General features: G+C 48.4%; 1 protein-coding gene across 2 annotated transcripts in view; it reads left to right on the forward strand.

The window, feature by feature from the left end:
* SLC24A3 (solute carrier family 24 member 3) overlaps positions 1-18557 on the forward strand; it is a 467486-nt gene that overhangs the window by 437672 nt on the left and 11257 nt on the right. For both annotated transcript variants that reach the window (XM_059038845.2, XM_067012544.1), the window contains exons 13-15: positions 2536-2702; positions 5553-5667; positions 6834-6946. In XM_059038845.2, coding sequence (XP_058894828.1) covers positions 2536-2702; positions 5553-5667; positions 6834-6946 — 395 coding nt within the window. The remainder of the gene's footprint in view (positions 1-2535; positions 2703-5552; positions 5668-6833; positions 6947-18557) is intronic.

The raw sequence follows: 18557 nt of genomic DNA on the forward strand, positions 1-18557 counted from the left end.
CCTCCTTTCTTACAAATGTGTTCTCTTTGCTTTATTGTGCACCTGTAACTGGGATGCCCTTAGATTCTCAAAAACAGTTACCTTTGGTCCGTCTGATTAGATTGTTCATAGTTATGTCATTACTGTTGATACTAATATGTATGGAGCATGTGATGTGTGCCCTGCACTGTTCGTGGCATCAAAACAGAGTGGCGAGCAAGCTAGAGAAAACATTCGTTCTTATAGAGTTTATATTCTAGTTTGGGGGCAACTGAAAATAGTGAGGAAACAAATAAACTTACTAATTTCAAATAGAAAACATTTGCTATGAAGCAAATAAATGCAGGTGATGGGAAAGCAAGGAGTGGGGTGGGAGGGGATCTCAGACTGGGTGATCTGAGGGGTCTGGTGACATTTGTGTTGGGAGGTCACCTGCTCAACAGGACAGACACAGCCACAAGCTTTATCCAGAGGGAACCACAGATGCAAAGTCCCTCAGGCAGAAGGAGGTTTGGAGCCAGGGGAGTATGTAAGTAGTGGGAGTGGCAGACAGGAGCCAAACCAGTCAATGATTTGCCTTTTGGGAAGATGTGGTTTTACTCTGAAGGCACTGGAAGTCAGTGGAAGGTTCTAGAATAGTTTGCTTTCTGAGACTCTGGCTGTCAGTGGCACGCAGATGGAGCTGGGGCAGTTGAGGGAGCTGGGAGCCCCCTTAGGAAGCCAGGTCTTCAGGCAGGTCATAGATGGAGGACCTGGTCCAGGGAGAGGCCATGGGGATAGGAGGATGCAGATAGATCGAGTTCCCTGGACAGGTGGCCAGGGTTGAGGTGGGGAATGAAAGAATGGAGAGTCAGGAAAGATTCTGAGGGTTTTGAGTCCAGTAACATGCAAACTTATGTTGCCCCAACCCCTATCCTAATAGTTCATTTAATTCTGCCAGCAACCCTCAAGCTCAGTGTTTCTGTGTCCACATTTTACAGATGAGGAAACTGAGGCTTAGGGAATTTAAGTAACTGAGGCACTCGACTCTGGCAGAACGGGGACTGGACCCAGCGCTGTCTGATGAGAAAGCCCCCATCTCCCCCTAGAGACCAACCTGCCATCTAGGGAGACCAGGGGCCAAAAGTGGCGTTGTGTAACTTTACTCTGCAATTTTCCTCTTAAATAGTTTTAGGAAACTGTTTGGAGACTGGTAAGAGGTGTATGAATAAGTGCTGGATGCTAGCATAAAATTATAAATTGTAAAATTATAAAATAAATTTTATTCATACTATTCAAAATGTAATTTTAAAAATACCTCCTTAACTCTGGAGGAAGTATAAAATGGAATAATCATTCTAGAAATCAGTTTAGTAGATTCTTACAAAGTTAAATAAACACCCACCTTATGACTCAGCAATTCGACTCCTGGCTCTTTGCCCTAGAGAAATGGAAACACGCCCACAAAAAGACTCCTACAAGAAAGCTCCCGGCCTCTTTCGTTGTAATACCTGAAAACTGACAACAATCCGGATCCCATCCACAGAAGAATGGATAAACAAATCCTGGTGTATTCACAGGATGGGACACTACAGAGCAATTAGGAATGAATTACTGACACATGAATGAAACTCAGAAAACATTATGTTGAATAAAAGAAGGTAGACACACAAAAAAATACTATATTATTTCATTTATTTGAAGCTGGAGAACAGGAAAAACTAATCTATGGTGGTAGGGGGTGGGATGTTGACCAGAAGGATGCACACAAGAGAACTTTCTGGAAGATGGAGATCTTGATATTTCTTTTTAGAGGTGAGTTAGCACTTAAGCAGGATGGTAATAATGGCCAAAGGAGAACTACTGTGTTTTTCAAATCTGAGGCTATAAGAACTCGTGGTAATGTTGTCACCAAAATAAGCACTTATGGGTGTCTCTGATACTCAGCACTCAGGCAGCACTCAGGGATGGTAGGATCAGGTCATCACTGACAGATCCATCATCTTGTCCATGGCAGTAAGTAGTTAGAGCCAGGTAGCAATTATGGATTTGCAAATCCATAGCAGCTTGGGATGCAGACACTCAAGCGGTGTTTTGACAACCTTGAGAGCTTTCAGATGGTCTTTCAAGATTTCAGCAAGTTGACAGAGGATGTTGATCAATTCCACTAGGTGGCGCTGTGTCCGCTGACACCTTAGAATCTGGGAAGATGTAGCTGCCTGTCCATGGGGAGAAGGACCCAGAGGCAGCTGGCAGTCTCTACCTCCCCTCCCCCATCTCCACCCCGACCCCTCGCTCTCCCCCCACCCCGTTTGTATCCTGAGAATCCTCCTCATCCTTTTCCACCTGGCTCCAGTTGCCTGACTAGCAGGTGGCAGTGGATAACTTTTTATTCTGCTTGGTTTTGTTGCTGGTGGAAAGCCATTTGAGTCTACCCGAAAAGAGCGACATGGTCAGGCTTATTTCACAGGCCTTCCGTTAGGATGTAAATGTCCGGGGACAGCCGTGCAGAGGGCGGAGCAGAGAAATGTAGCTCACTGATTTTTTTTTTTCTTTCTGCCTTTGTTGTTTTCCCAGCTGGCAAACTGGAAACAGTGAAATGGGCGTTCACCTGGCCCCTGAGCTTTGTCTTGTACTTCACTGTCCCCAACTGCAACAAGCCCCGCTGGGAGAAGTGGTTTATGGTGACCTTTGCTTCCTCCACGCTGTGGATCGCAGCCTTTTCCTACATGATGGTGTGGATGGTGAGTCCAGGACCCTGTGCAGTGCCAGATCTCTTCAGAGAGAAATACTCTCAACCAGAGGTGGGGAGTAGGAGCAGGGATTTCAGCCCAGTAACCGTATCAGTCAGCTATTGCTCCAACACACTGTGTAACAACCAGCCCTAAATTCCGTGGTTTAGAATCACAAGACTTTATGCTCCTGCTCATGTGTCAACAGGTAGACCATAGAGTAACTGATCTTAGCGGGCACTGGCTAAGCAGTCTGCTTCCAGCTCCAGCGTGGTTACCTTTGATTCAGGCAGCAGGTGGGGTTCATGTCTACTCTGTGTGTGTGCTCATTTTCTTTGGACCCGTGGCTACCTGGGGAATGTCTTCTCACAGTGGATCATTGGAATGCAGGAGGGCAAGGGCAAACACAGGTGCCTCCCACGCCCTTGGCTTGAGACTTCCACCCACACTCCATCAGCCAAGCCCGACATCCATGGAGTGGGGAAAATATACTCTACCCGCTGTAGTGGAAAGACCAGCAGGGTCACAGGCAGCCAGCGTGGAGGAAGGGTGGGAGGTATGGGGGGGCTGACAATCCCATCTATCATAGTCACTCCTCATCTCAGCTCAGTTTCTTCAACCAGAAAATGAAGTCATTGGACCAGGTGAATGCTCAAGGATCCCTTCTGCAGCTGAAACAATGATTCAAGGATTGGCATGGATTGAGGGACCATTGCTCAAAAGAGCCTCTGCCCCAAAGCCATTCCAGGAAACCCAGCCACCCAGAGTGCACTTCCCATCTATGACTCTGGTTTCTAACTGAGAAGTGAACCTAATTCATTAGAACTGGAGTTGGGCAGAAATTAAAAGCCATGACAAAATTATGTGCGTATAATCATGCTTGAGCATCAGGTAGAGATGCAGTATAAATTCTGGAGAACTAAACTCAAGAGCTAAAAAAAGGTTCTGAAAAGATTATTTTAGAGGTAATAACAAATGTGTAAACCTGACACAATTAACTCGTAGTTATCCTGTGCCTTCAACATCACAGACAAACATAATTTTTTTCAACCCAAGTCTTATAGTCAGGGGTTTCTCCTTCATCTGTGTTCATCAACATTTTTATTTGACACATTCATTGGGTGCCAGGTTTGGGGAGTAGCACTGGTGTCCCTGAACTCCAGGTGGCCCAATAGTTTTCTCTGAAGTCCACTAACACGCAAAGTAGCCGATGGATCTGAGGTTCACCCTTCTTCTGTTTGCCTCCTTCCACTCTGGGGGAGGTTCTGAGAAGCCCTGAGAAATGGCCAGAAGTAAGCGGGAAACCAGGAGAAGCCCCTGAGACCTGGTCCAGCCACCCAGAGAATCACTTCCCCCGAACGCCAGCCTCAGCTGTAACCATGGTAACCACAGTAACAGCGGGGGGCATGGGGGGGCAGCGGCTGCTTCCCAGGCCAAGCCCCATGGAGCCAAACCAATTCCTGCAGAGACCCCGCTGAGGGTGAGAAAGGAAAAACAAGGGTTAGCCAGGACGTTTGCAGCTCCATTTCACAAAAGGCTCCAGAACAGCCAGGAGAAACGCTGTGTTTCTGCTCTCACTTTCCTCCCTGGAGAGGGGAAGGCAGAGAACCTGAGGCCACCCCAAATTCAGTTCAGCACTGGATGGAAATGACGTGCATTCCCTGTTTGAAAGGGACTAAGCCAGGCATCCCTACGGATTTAACTAACATCCCCCAAACCTTTGGACGGGGAGGGAGTGAGGCCAGGCTCCAGTGCAGGGGTCCCAGAGGAGCCGGAAGGAATGGGCTACTTACCACAGCCCATTTGCATTTCCTGTAATTTTACAGAAAGTGAGGGAAGGCACGTGGCATCCCACAATGACCTCGTCGGTTCACCTCCTGCAAGTAATCCTCTCCTGAAGCCAGCAGACCCGGGATGGGTCTCTTTCCACTTACTCCCTTTTGCCACTTGCCCCTCCTCATGCCATCTCACCCACTGCTTTCCTCCCAGTTTGCCCATCTGGAAACTGGGGGCCAGAATGGGCTCATTTAATGGGATGGAAGCACTGCCTCCTCGTCAGCTGTTCTTCCTCCAGCTAAACCCCTTCTGTGTAAATAGAGGTGCTACCAGTGCCCACGGGCACAGCCTGAATGCCCGGGTGGGAATGTCCCCCCACCCCGGGCCACTGCCTAGTACGTGGGCCTTGGGCAATGCCTCCATGTCCTCGTGTGAAGAATGGAGATAAGCACCTACTTCCTGGGGTTGTGGTGAGAATTAATAAGTTAAAGCCCACGAACATCACCCAGCACTAACAAAAGTGCCTGAGTACTAGATAAACTTAGGCCACTGAGGGGCAGAGGATGACGTGGGCAGAGATGATGTCCCCAGGCTTCCAGCAAGAGAGGAAAGGAATCAGCTGCTTATGGCTTTTCCTACTATGCTGGATGGTGTAAGTCAGCCCCTTCCCAGCTCCTGTAAAGTCTCATTATGCAGCCAGCATGGGACGTGGACGCTTGCATTCCCAGCACAGCATGGCAGCCATCCGTTCTGGGTTTCCCAGGAACATCCTGAGTTCAGATACTGTCCCTATATTGCCTTTTCCCAGAAACCCTGCTTCTCCTCTCTCAGGCCGCCCGCCTCACCCAAAGGAACAAGAGAGGCCAGTCTTTGGCTGGAGAGCATGGGCTCCGTAACTGCACCCCGGTCCCCTGCCAGCAGCCCCGTCTGCGTCCTGAGATGTTCCTCGCCCTCTGTCCTGATACAGAGAGCAGATGTGGCCCCCAGAGAGACCGCCCAGATTGCAGACTTTTCAGCTTTTTGCTGGGAGGGTCTGCGGGCAGGTGGGGCTGGTGCCCTCAGCTCTCCTCTTCCCGCCTCTCCCAGGTGACGATCATCGGGTACACGCTGGGGATTCCTGACGTCATCATGGGGATCACCTTCCTGGCAGCTGGAACCAGTGTGCCCGACTGCATGGCCAGCCTCATTGTGGCCAGACAAGGTGGGACCCCTAATGGGGCGGGACTGGGAAAGGAAGGCAGGACTTCCTACTTGGGGGGTGGGGGGAGGTCACAGGGCAATTACCGGGGCACCAAATCCCAGCTGGAAAAGAGCACTGGGCCACTTCAGTGCCACGCCCGGTCAAAAGACTTCCTGGCATCAGAATAACAAGGAAACAAGCCAGCAGGTCCACCCTCGAGGAAGGCAGAGACGCTTCCTAGGTCGCACCCACATCCTCTCTGGAGGTTGTATTACTTCTGTTATTAAAAATAGTAATAAAGACAATGATGGCTAACCTTTAGCTGAGTGCCACAAATGAACAGAGCAATTTAAGCACATGATCTTACTTAGCAACTCTGAGTTAGGGACAATCATATATGCATTTTATGGATGAGGAAACTGAGGCTTCAAGAGGACAGACCCCATATCCTAAGGTTTACCCACTGCAGAACCCCTCAAAGTGCCAGCTGCCAGAGGTCACTCTTCAGTGTATGACAGACCCTTCCTCCCTCAAAACCAAGATCACAGTTTACCTGCCCCGCCCTAGGTGGATGCCCCCTGGATGGCCGTGCACCTCCCAGCCCCCACTCTAACTTATGTGCCTGATTTGTGCGGGGGGAGATTGGTTTTCAGCAAACACAACCTGTGGCTCCCAGCCTTAGCACAGTGCCCTCCACTGGTCCTTGTGAAATTCTGCTGGTTACATTATTTTCCTTAATGTTCTTCAGTTATTTAGAAGAATTGGATACAGCGTAGAGCAGATGGGTGATGGCACTGAACCATGGGTTCAGTGAACCGTGGGTCAGTGAACTCAGGAACCCTTTATAGACTGCTGTTTATTTCTTTCTATAGGATGCTTCAGAATTTTTGGAACCATAGTTGGCTTTCAAATTACATTTAACCGATGATCATATCTGAAGTAAAGCTCAGCAGTTCAATAGAATGTATATTTCATTCTGTTCTATTGAAAGAATACACACAAAAATAGTAAATGCGTACTCAATAGACTATCTTACAATCCGTATCATCCTACAGTGATGGATGGCCTGGGAGAGACCCGGTCACCTGGGTCTCTGGCTGTCAGACCAGGGGCTCAAGAGAGTCCTTGGGGGCCGGGGCACCCCCAGGGACCACGTTCCTGACTCAGGTAATCTCTTGTCCTCGCAGGCATGGGGGACATGGCCGTGTCCAACTCCATCGGGAGCAATGTTTTTGACATCCTCATTGGCCTCGGGCTCCCCTGGGCCCTGCAGACCCTGGCTGTGGATTACGGATCCTATGTAAGTGGTTTTTCCTCTTTTCATGGCCTCGGCCACTGTAACTGTGTCTCAGGGCAAAGGAAGTGTGGAAACACTCACGTGGAGGGGAAAACAAATTCTCCTGGCCAGGTCCTCGCGAGGTCAGGCTCATGTGGGAACATTCAGGACTTGAGAGCAGAGCTGGTAGGCGGTTTCTGGGGAGGGCCAGATAGTAGATATTTTAGGCTTTGCCGCCCGGACAGTCTCTGTAACAGTTGTCATCAGCTCTGTTGTGGTGGCCTGAGGCAGCCACCGATGATGGCAAGTGGATGAGCGTGGCTGTTTCAGTCCAACTTTATGTATAGAAACTGAACTTTGAATTTCAGATAATTTTCACACGTCATGATACATTATGATTCTTTCGAATCTTTTCAACCAATGAAAAATGTAAAAACCCTTCTTAAGTCATGGGCTGTGCAAAAACAGCCGGGGGTCCAGGTTTGGCCAATGGGATTTGTTTGGCATGCAAAATATTTTTATTCATGAAGGAAGGGCACAAAATACCCGATGCTGTCTCTGCCAGGGACCTGGCAACAGTCAGACCCCACAGTGATGGCCCCCGCACTCCTTCTCAAGGCTAAGCCGACTGTGACTCCAGGTGGATTTGCAGGTGGGTGACATGGGCGGTCCAGGTAGATTTCAGGGCTCTTTCCCAGCTTCCCAAAGTGTCCCTCCTCTGCTCATGGGCACGTCTCTCCCAGACACTGTCCAAAGATGGAGGGAGAAACTGCAGTTAGAGATTTCTCTCTGTATCTGGAAGAAAACAGTATTATTTATGCCTCTGAAGTTTTCACACCCAACCCAGCGTTGGGTGCTTCTCTAAATGTGTTACTGAGCGTTGCTTCAGTCTATCTGTGTAATGTGTTGTCAGTAAGTGTATTTTCTGAAGAAAATATGGTGGCTCATTTTATCAGATGATGGTTGTCTCCGAGTTGCTTCACTTGTGGCTGTTTCAGGTAGGGAAGGTGTGTCCGGTGATGAAATTGAAATCCATGCAGAAAGGCCACACGTTTTTGGTTCATTTGAAGCTGCTTGTTGGCAGAGAGGTTTCACCAGAGGGTGAAGATAAGCACAAGAAGTTGGAAGGAAGCAGACGTGTCCTAAGGAGCCGAGATCTCTTCTCTGCTGTGTATGAAATTGTGGGATGACATGGTGAGAGAGGATGCATTACATTACCTCGGGGGGTCTGGGAAGGCTCCTTACAAGAGGTGACTGTGAGTTGAAGTCTGAACAACTAGAGAGAGACAGCCATGGGAAAATTGGGGCAGGGAAGAGAAAAAGCATTGCAGGCAGAAGGAACAGCCCGTGCAAAGGCCCTGAGGCAACAGTGCACTTGGCCTGTTGGAGAGAAGGAGGGGGTTCAGGGTAAGTGGAGCAGAGTGAGCCTGGGGGCTCGTGGCCTGAGATGCACTTGTGGGACAGGCAGGCCCAGATCATGTGGGTGCTTGTTTGACAGTTAATAAAAAATGACAACATTCAAACTGATGTGATATATGGATTTACAAAATGATGTTTTTGATGACTTTTATGAGAGATTCAGCAGCATGAGTTTTTATTTTAAACTGCGTTTTAATTGATCTTTCTTTAATTACCAGAGAGACTGAGTATTCTTTTTTACACGTATTGGCCTTTCGGGTTCTTCTTTAGGATAATTATCTCTTTATGCCCTTTACCCAATTTTGCATTAGAGGTTAATGTTTTTTTTTGTGGGTGAGTTGATTTTTTTTTCATTTTTTTCCCTTAATAATTTTTTTTTTTTTTTTTTTTTTTTTTTTTTTTTGTGGTACGCCGGCCTCTCACTGTTGTGGTCGCTCCCGTTTCGGAGCACAAGCTCCGGATGCACAGGCTCAGCGGCCATGGCTCACGGGCCCAGCCGCTCCGCGGCACGTAGGATCTTCCCGGACCGGGGCACAAACCCGCGTCCCCTGCATCGGCAGGCGAACTCTCAACCACTGCGCCACCAGGGAAGCCCAATAATTTTTTTTAAACTGTATTTTATTGAAGTGTAGTTGATTTACAATGTTCTGTTAGTTTCTAGTGTACAGCAAAGTGATTCGGTTGTACGTATATATACATTCTTTTTCATGTTCTTTTCCATCATGGTTTATCACAGGATATTGAATATAGTTACCTGTGCTATACAGTAGGACCTTGTTGTTTATCCATCCTATATATAATAGCTTGTATCTGCTAATCCCAAACTCCCACTCCATCCCTCCCCCAACCCCCTCCCCCTTGACAAGCACAAGTCTGTCCTCTATGTCTGTGAGTCTGTTTCTGTTTCATAGATATGTTCATTTGTGTTGTATTTTAGATTCCACATATAAATGATATCATATGGTATTTGTCTTTCTCTGTCTGACTTCCTTCGCTTAGTATGATGGTCTCCAAGTCCAACCATGTTGCTGCAAATGGCATTATTTCATTCTTTTTAATGGCTGAGTAATATTTCATTGTATGTATGTACCACATCTTCTTATCCATTCATCTGTCGATAGACAAATGTCCATTGGGTTACTTTCATGTCTTGTCTATTGTAAATAGTGCTGCATGAACACAGGAGTGCATGTATCTTTTTGAATTCGAGTTTTGTCTGGGTATATGCCCAGGAGTGAGTTTTAATCCTGGGCCCTAAGCCCAGGAAGAAGGACCACTTAGCCTAGGCTGACTGTCAGGTAAACAGATGCTCACCAGAGGCCAGCCCTTCAATGGTCCCCCAGCAGTGCTCCCGAAACACCATGCCCCCGTGACCACCTGCTGTCTCGGATATTGCACAGAGCTGAGCTAGCACCCTTTAGACTCCCAGCCCCTGAAGGTGCCCTGCGCTTCCCCTGCTGGAGTCTTTCCTCCCGCAGACTCGGACTCAGATGCACACACTCCCCGTCACTCTTCGCATTTGAAATGATGTTCCTCCCTCCGGGTCTGTCGCAAATGCCACTTCATTCAGGAGTCCTTCCGGGACCCCACCCCCCCCCACTGCTGCCAAATGGGATCTCTCTCCACAGCCTTTATTTCTGCTTCACTCACGGCTTGTCCTAAATCTGTGAACTTGCTTCATCTTATCACATGTTAAGTGGCATGTAGGAGAGACACTGAAGAAATGTCATCCAGGTTGGCACCTGAAGGAGCATCATCCATTGAGTGGTCACAGGATTCCAGACAATCTTCCCAAGATTCCTAAGAGTGCCATTGTTATCAGTCAGAATCTGATGAATGGACTCACATCAACCAAATTCACAAGAGTTTGATGTATATGCTAGAATGCCAGCAGATGGTACTAACAGATAGAAAGCATACTTATTCCCAATAACTTGCGCTCTGTTTTCCTGGAGGAAGATCTTATGAGGGAGGTATCTGGGGAGCCCCATGACCACCTTCAAGTTCACTGACTCACCAGGAGTACTCATGGGACTCAACAGCAGGTCATAGTCACAGCTAAGGTTTATTAGAGCAAAGGGTTTAGAGTAAAAGCCACAGGCAAATGAGATGCATCAGGAGAAGTCCAGAGAGGTCAGGTGCAGGCTTGCAAGTCCTGCCTCACTACAGGGCCACGTGCAGGAGATGGAGTCTGAGGCTCTCTGGAGGGCTGGTCAGGTAGACACACTCCTGCAACATGTACAGCCGTGATCACAAAACTCAGAATCCCAGCACAGGCACCAGGTACACATCATGAAGCTTGCCGAACATCCTGCCAAGCTGGTCCAGTGTGCCCCACCGCTTCCAGTGTACACACCAACCTCCTCAGTCAGTGACATAAAGAACATTCCAAGGGCCACGTTCTCATCGGCCTGAGAGTTCTAGGCTCCGCTGGAGGCAAGCAGGATTGAATAACCAGACCTGCTGCACTGATACCTTCCCCACGGAAGGTCAAGTTAGAATTTTATTTCTCAGAATAAGCATTGCTACTACTCTATTACAAATAACCACAAAATCTCTCTGGGGTAGCCCAACGAAGGTTTATTTCTTGCTCAGAATCTGCTGCAGTTGTTTCTATCCTGGCGGCTCCCGTGGACACTTCAAGCAGGAACTCAGGGATTGAGGTTTATTCCATCAGGTGGTTCTACCATCTTGGAGTCCTTCTCCAGCGGCCACTCATAAAGCCGAGAGGTCAAGGACACGGAGGATGGTGCAGATCGGTTCTGGATGAGGCCTGGATTTGGTCCATGTCCTGGCTGCCCCGACCCACCGTCCAGATAAGTCATACATTCCCGTCTAGCTATAAGGGAGCTCCAGGTCATTAGTTGAGCTGCGTACCCAGGAAGGAGTGGAGACGCGGATGAGTCCTGCGGTCCAGCCTGTCCGGTTGAGAGTGGAGTCCAAACAGGAGGGATTTGCTGGATAACCTTCTACTGGGGCTGCTGAGCTGCTGCCATCTGAGCGTCCACCCATATCGTAGGGCCTGCCTCTCTGCCGAGCTGCCCCCTCCACTCCAGCCATGCTGAGCGCACTGACTAACCCTGCCTCTGAGCTCCTTTTCCTGGGTCCCGTGTGGACCACCTCCCTTCTGGTTAACACATCTTTTCTGTACTTAATCTGAGAACAGTATTTTCCACTGTGTTTACACTTTCATTAAAGCCTCGCTGCTTTTCTTACACACAGCAAACATATTTTCCTTAAAAATCTCATTAAAAACATCATTATTAGGCAGTTTAATATCCTCGTTACGCCAAAATTTATTTAATCATCCTGCTGCAGTTGGACATGGATGCTACTTCAAGGTTTTCACTGTTATAACTAATGATGCCACAGACATCTTAGTACATCAATCTTACAGAGTTTAAAGAGCTTCAAAAATTAACCACAAAACTGTATTCACATTTGAGGCTATTTCTTTTGATTATTTTCCCAGAGTTGGAATTTCTATAAAGAAGACAAACGTTTTGGAGCTCTCTACACATGCCTCATTATTTTTCAAAATGACAATATTCATTTCATTTTATTTTATCCTAATCTCATTCCTGCAGTTTAGGGGCAGCTTCATGGCACCCGCGTATTCTTTTCCTTTTTTTTTAACACAGCCTTTCCCTTCAAGTTCTCACCACGGGAAGCTCGGTGAGGATGAGCATCCTCAGGGCACACAGGATGGGGCTCGTACATACTTGAGCCACGAAAAAGGTGTTGAATGTCATGGAAGCCTTGAGTGAATCGTCTGCTGCACTTGCACTAGTCTCATCAACAGCTGCCTTTCATGACTTAAAGGGAAGCTTCAGGTCCAAGCTGAGACCTGGGGTCAGGGGAAGGTGCCCCTCCAAGCCAATATTTTTTTAAAAAAATTGGTTCAGGGACTTTCCTGGTGGTGCAGTGGTTAAGAATCTGCCTGACAGTGCAGGGAACATGGGTTGGAACCCTGGTCTGGGAAGATCCCACGTGCCACAGAGCAACTAAGCCCGTGCGCCACAACTACTGAGCCTGTGCTCTGGAGCCTGCGAGACACAACTACTGAGTCCTTGCGCCACAACTACTGAAGCCCATGTGCCTAGAGCCCATGCTCTGGAACAAAAGAAGCCACCGCAATGAGAAGCCTGCTCACCGCAATGAAGAGTAGCCCCTGCTCTCCACAACCAGAGAAAGCCTGCGCACAGCAATGAAGACCCAATGCAGCCCAAAGTAAATAAATAAATATTTTAAAAATAAATAAATAAATTCCATTAAAAAAAAAAGTTGGTTCAACATTTATTTTTGAGGCGAGACGATGCTGCCTGAGCAAAGGATAGAGAAAGGTTCTGTCATTCAGCCTTCCCCGTTATCACCCAGTTCAGCTCAAGCCTCAAGCCTGTGTATCCCGCTCCAAGCAAGAGCCCTGCTGTGAGCACACCCTGACTTCCCTAGGATGTACTACAGGTGACCCTCTGTTGTTACATGGTCATGCTCAGTCTTGGATGTCTCCTTCCTCTCTCCAAGGGCTCTGCCTCTTCTAAATGCAGTGTACTGTCTGTCAATTCATTTCCTGATCCATCTTTACATCCCATCTTTATCAGCACCCCAGAATTTGCCTGGCTTCTGTGTCCCTGAACCCAGCCTGGAGTGCTGGGTATGGATCCATTGAGTTCAGCAACAGTCCACCTGGTTGATTCCTGTTTGTTTCACCTTCCCACTTTCTTCTTGTCGAAGTTGTGAAGAAGTAAACTTCAGCCCTACCTGAATTTCAACTTTTTGTTTTCTCTAGTGGCTAAAAAGCATGCAGCAAAACAATGAGAAAAAACTATGCTCTATGGGCTTCCCTGGTGGTGCAGTGGTTGAGAGTCCGCCTGCTGATGCAGTGGACACAGGTTCGTGCCCTGGTCCGGGAAGATCCCACATGCCGCAGAGTAGCTGGGCCCGTGAGCCATGGCCGCTGAGCCTGCGCGTCCGGAACCTGTGCTCCGCAACGGGAGAGGCCACAACAGTGAGAGGCCCGCGTACCACACACACACAAAAAAAAACTATGCTCTAAATAACCTGGAAAATCAGTCCATGAATAATAGATTTTTACCACCTTGAGTCTCTCCAGGAAGGGATGAACAGGCAGGAGCAGGGGATGCAAATCCTTCCAATGTCCCTAAGATCCATTATGTTTATTTTTTCTTTACTGAGATTACAGAGTACAGTCACAGAAGGTGAAATCAAAAACATTGAAAAACAAAACTCAGAGCTCATCCTGGAGGTAAACCAGCCCCTCTTACCAGCTGTGAAATCTTCCTGATTGAACATGAACTCCCAACTCCATGAGGCACTTTGTCTGCCATAAATCATGCCCCTTTTCCTCTCCTGACATTCTCCCAACACTCTTTAGAGAACAGGAAATTAAACATAATTCTCATATCAGTAACACCCACAGCCATGAAAACACACCCTTTTCAGGTTCCAAACTCTAGTGACAGGGTGAATATCATGAACACAAAAATTCAGGCCCTATTAGATGTCTGGCCCAAATTCATGTTTTCCATCTGTGGATGACATAACTGGGTCATCAGTCAGTCTGGTCATTCTTCTGGAATTGGACAAGGAGCACATCAAATTCTGTGGTTTAAGATTGCCTTTATTTTTGAAGTTGAGGGGGAAATGCAGGAGAAAAAGCAGGCCACTTCTGGCTTATGAGCGGCTGTGGCACACAGGAGAGTGCTTTTGGGGGAAAACGTTTGGTTGAAAAGACCAGAGAAAGAAGCATTTATCCAAATGCTTCTGTTTCTGTAACCAGTGCCAGAGAGATCTTCATTTTATTCCAGGGATACCAGCACCCAATGTAGGCCTCTCTTTTGAAAGTAGAAATTCAATAATCTATAAATAGTTCATGAACCCCAGGGAAACCAAGGGAGATTTCATTTTGCATATGGTGTGAGGTAGGGATCCAACTTCACTCTTTTGCATGTGGATATATAGTTGTTTCAGCATCATTTGTTGAAAAGGAGGTTACATTTTGAACTTTAAAAATTCTCCGGGGAAAAAAACCTAGTTAATTTATTTTTCAGTACTATTCAAAACTTAGTAACTGTTAGGAAGCCCATGATTAAATTGCAGTTAAAGCAGTGTATTCTAGAATCCATGTTTAATAAATAGTGATAATCTTCACTGTCAGGAAAAGTTTTCATCCTGAAGCAGAACTAAAATGTAAATGGGCAAGAAGCAGGTAGAGGCAGCCAGGTGAGCTGAATCAGGGGAGGGACAGAGAAATCAAACCACCCTCAGATCCAAGTGGCATTCTTTAAAATGCTACTTTTTACTTATTTTTCAGAGATAGTTTCATCTCTTTGATTGAGAGGGCATTCAAGGAGGGAGGAAATCTCTATGAGCAGACCCCCCGAGTCCTGCCCACACGCCTGACTCCTCTCATCCCTCCAGGCACTGCCCCCAAGTACAGCCCATGCTGAGCATTACATAAGCTCTTCCCCGCGTCCCTGTTGGCCCCCTACTTTGTCTGACAGTTATTTACCCGGATCGGTTCCCTGTCACTGGAGCCTGAGTGTAAAACCTTGTCCACTTCGCGTTTGCCATCCACACGGCAGGACATTTTACTTCTTTAAATAGAGAATACGTTTTATTTCCTCAATTGCAGAGGCGAGCAATCCTCGTACATCAGTAGCTCCTGAGAGTGTTACCGTATTTCACTCCAGTTAAATAATGTATATTCATGGTGGTCATTCTCAGTCATCCAGACAAAATTAAGAATGAAATAATTTCATCAAAAGCAGTCAAGGTGCTGGCATGTAGAAAGGTGGACTTTAGTTTTCTGGGAACCTTTACTTGTGCAGGCTACCTCTTTGTCTAGTAATGGTAGACCAAAACAGTGGCCCGATTTGGCCCAACCAAGCTGTGTCTTTTGGTTTTCCTGGAAGCCAGGGATTGAAGAAAATATTCCCCTGGAACCAGACCACCTCACAGAGTGGGGAAGGGCTACCAGCAAGGACTCCCCTTGTCTCTCTCTCCAGTTCATCCTTCGGGTATCAGCTTGGATGTCCACTGTGATCTCCCAAACCTGAGTCAGATGTCACTGCTGTGTTTTTCATCAGCAGGTACCATCAAGGCTGACTTTGCCCCTTTGTCTGAGCCTCCTGCAGAGGAGTGATCTCCCAGAGGGCAGGAACTGTGCCCGTTTTACTCATTTATTGTTTCCTCTCTGCCTGGCACAGTGCCTGGTACTTAGAATGTGCTCAAGAAATACTTGTCAGATGGATGGATGGATGGATCCTAACTTTCCCATCAGCACCACCTCACTTGGGGAGGAAGACACGTGAGCAGAGCAGAAGGGAGGGACAGGCTGAGCTGAGAAAAGTGCAGGGGACAAACAGAGCAGCACTGAGAATAGCTTCACATTTTAGAATAGCTTCACACTAGCTTCACATAGTCCCTACTATGCGCCAGCAACTCCAGGGAGGCCATGCACACATGGGCTCATCTAATTCTGACAACAGCTAAGTAAGGCAAGCATCATTTCTGCAACCAGTGCGTATCGTGCATGTACTATGTGCCGGGAACTTGGTGGGGAGCTGGGAATACAGAGTGAACAAGGCAGGCCAGCCCTTCCCCCTTAGACCGTGTGTCGGGTCGAGGGAGACAGACTCCATGAGGGACAAACACGGGGGCACTGACTTCAGAGGAGAAGCCCGTGAAGATAGTGAGGTGGGCGTGTGACAGTGAGGGGTGCCCGTCACTCTGGACCCGCTGCCCAGGGCGGTGGGGGCTCTGTGCTGAGTAGTGAGTGGCCAAAAAGCGTGGGGGCTTTGAGGGGCAGGGGACGCCTTGTAGAAAGAGGGTACCCCGGGCAGCTGTGTCTGAAAACAGAAGGAAGGCCAGGGTGCGGGGCGAGGCGGGCCAGGGTCAGGGATTCACTGTAAGTGCAGGGCTGTGCTAGGCCCGCTTCTGCAGGTCAGGCACCCAGGGCCTCAGAGCTTAAATCCCACAGCCAGAAAGAGGCAGAGAGAGGACAGTGAGGTTTCTTCTCTTCACACTGGACCAGGGAAAGCCAGGGCCAAAGCAAATCGCGGCACAGAGGCCGCCGTTCCCGGCTGGCACCCGGGAGCATGAGGGTCGTCGCTGGGGCCCCTGAGTTTGAGTCTTTGCTGGGAGAGAGGACAGGGTCTGCTTATTAAGGCTTCAGTGAGCATTTCAACTTCATGTAAAGAGAGAAGGAGCCGGGAGGGAAGATAATTCCTGACGCCCAGATTTCACAGGCGTTGGTGCAGCTCAAATCGCCACTGCCTAAGGCTGCAGTAAGTGGTGAGTCTACAGCGGTTTCTATCTGAATGTTGGAGGAACTGCTCTGGATCCTTCCATGAAGATGATCCATTTGTCCAGGCCCTGGGTCCCTCTGCCGCTTTCATCAGGGCTTTGGGGGCCAGCCCCCGTGCCCAGGCACACTGTAAGGTCTCCAATGTGTAACTTCATGCCCCGAGATGCAGAAGTTGCTTGGAAAGATAGTTCCAGGTTCATGGAAAAGTACATTTAGAGGCTTATTGGCCATGAGCGATTTGGTCTTCCCTCAGGTCCTCCTCCAGCTTTTCTCGGGAGAGGGTGTCATTTCCAAAAGGACACTCAGAGGCCTCCATCTATTAGCATTTCAGTAACCACATGACATCTTTCTGTAGCTCTGACATCGGCAATTTTCCCATCTTGCCTAGATGGGTTTCCAGGTCATAATTTTTGGATAATTACCACTGAGACAGCTGTTTTGTGCAAGGATTAGGTTCAGGCATCTGACAGCAAGGGACCAAGGCAGTTTTACAGATTTTGGCATTTCTTAGTACTTGTGCCTCGCTCAGAAGCCAGCTAGCTAACTAAGTGCCCCCAATAAAAACTATTTCTAAAAGTCAGTTTGGAAAATGAGTATTTCTTGTCCCATTTTGGTGACAAATGTCTGTTCCGCCTGCTCCATCCAAACGAAGAAAGTCACCAGGCAGGCTCCGGGCAGCCAGGGCAAATCTGATTTCTGAGCTGGGGCTTAGAAATATAAAATAAATCTAAGAAGCAATGAACGGAGACAGCAGAGGGTGTCTGTCTTTTTCTGTTTCCAAGCAAGAGCCCACCTGATTCCAGAATCCACAGAGGTAAAAAGAAGTGATCAGAAACGTTCTCATCCTTTTTTTGGGCAGACACGAATTGACTGCTTTCTGTGTGCTAAGCTGGTCGCCGTTGCTGGGGACACCTCAAGTGAGCTGGACAGACACCGTCCTGTGCTCCTGGAGCCCCAGCCTCTGGGAGGAGATGACCACACGGGCAATGCCGAACCCAAGTGGGATGCATGCTCTCCTGAGAGCTGGTCATGCGGGGGTCGTGGCAGCATGTGGTCGTGTGTGGCAGGGATCAGGGCACCTGGAGTGCATGTGAGGAAGTGACACTTATTCTGAGAATCTGAGATTATCAGAAACCGAGCAGGTAAAGGTGAGAGGCTTTTTCTAAACGGAAGGAACTGCTAGTAAAAGACCAAGATACTAGACAGTTCTGTGCACGGAAGGACCCGAGGACAGCTCCTCTGCCTGGGGGCAGAGGGTGGGGGTGGGAGGCGGGGAGGTAGAGAGATGAGTGGCAGGAACGAACTAAAGCCCAGAGAGGCCACGTGGGCAAGGACGCTGAGAGCCGTGACCATGGAGACAAGGAAGGGGGTGGTGTGATTGTCCTTCCAGCTACTGCGTGGGGAAAGGGTTGGAGCCAGACAAGACAGAGGCCCAAGACCAGTTATGAAGCGTTTGTAGGAAAGAGAAAATATGTGACCTGGGGAAGACAAGCCTGTGTAGGGGTGGAGGGGAGCATATCTAAGAGGCAGTGCCCAGGGTTCCATTTAGGACAGATTAGGTTTGATGTGTCTGAGGGTCGTCCTGGTGGAGATGTCAGGTAGGCAGTGGGGTAAAGGCGTCTGAAGTTCAGAGGCAAAGGTCTCCGTTTGGCAGTCGAGAGCATTCGTGTGGGTTTTCAAGCATAAAGCTCATACAGGAAATAAGTGTCAATAGAGAAGAGAGCCCGGAACCATATCCTGATGTCACGTAGGAAAAAACCATCCAGTGAAGGAGGCTGAGGAGTGGTCAGCCAGAAAGGGGGAGGACTGGGAGAAAGTGGGGCCCGAGAACGTTTCCAGAAGGAAGGAGTGGCCCCGTGGAGGAAGGCTTTTCCCAAGGTCCTTCTT

This window comes from Kogia breviceps, chromosome 14 (genome assembly GCF_026419965.1).
Source record: "Kogia breviceps isolate mKogBre1 chromosome 14, mKogBre1 haplotype 1, whole genome shotgun sequence".
NCBI lineage: Eukaryota > Metazoa > Chordata > Mammalia > Artiodactyla > Physeteridae > Kogia > Kogia breviceps.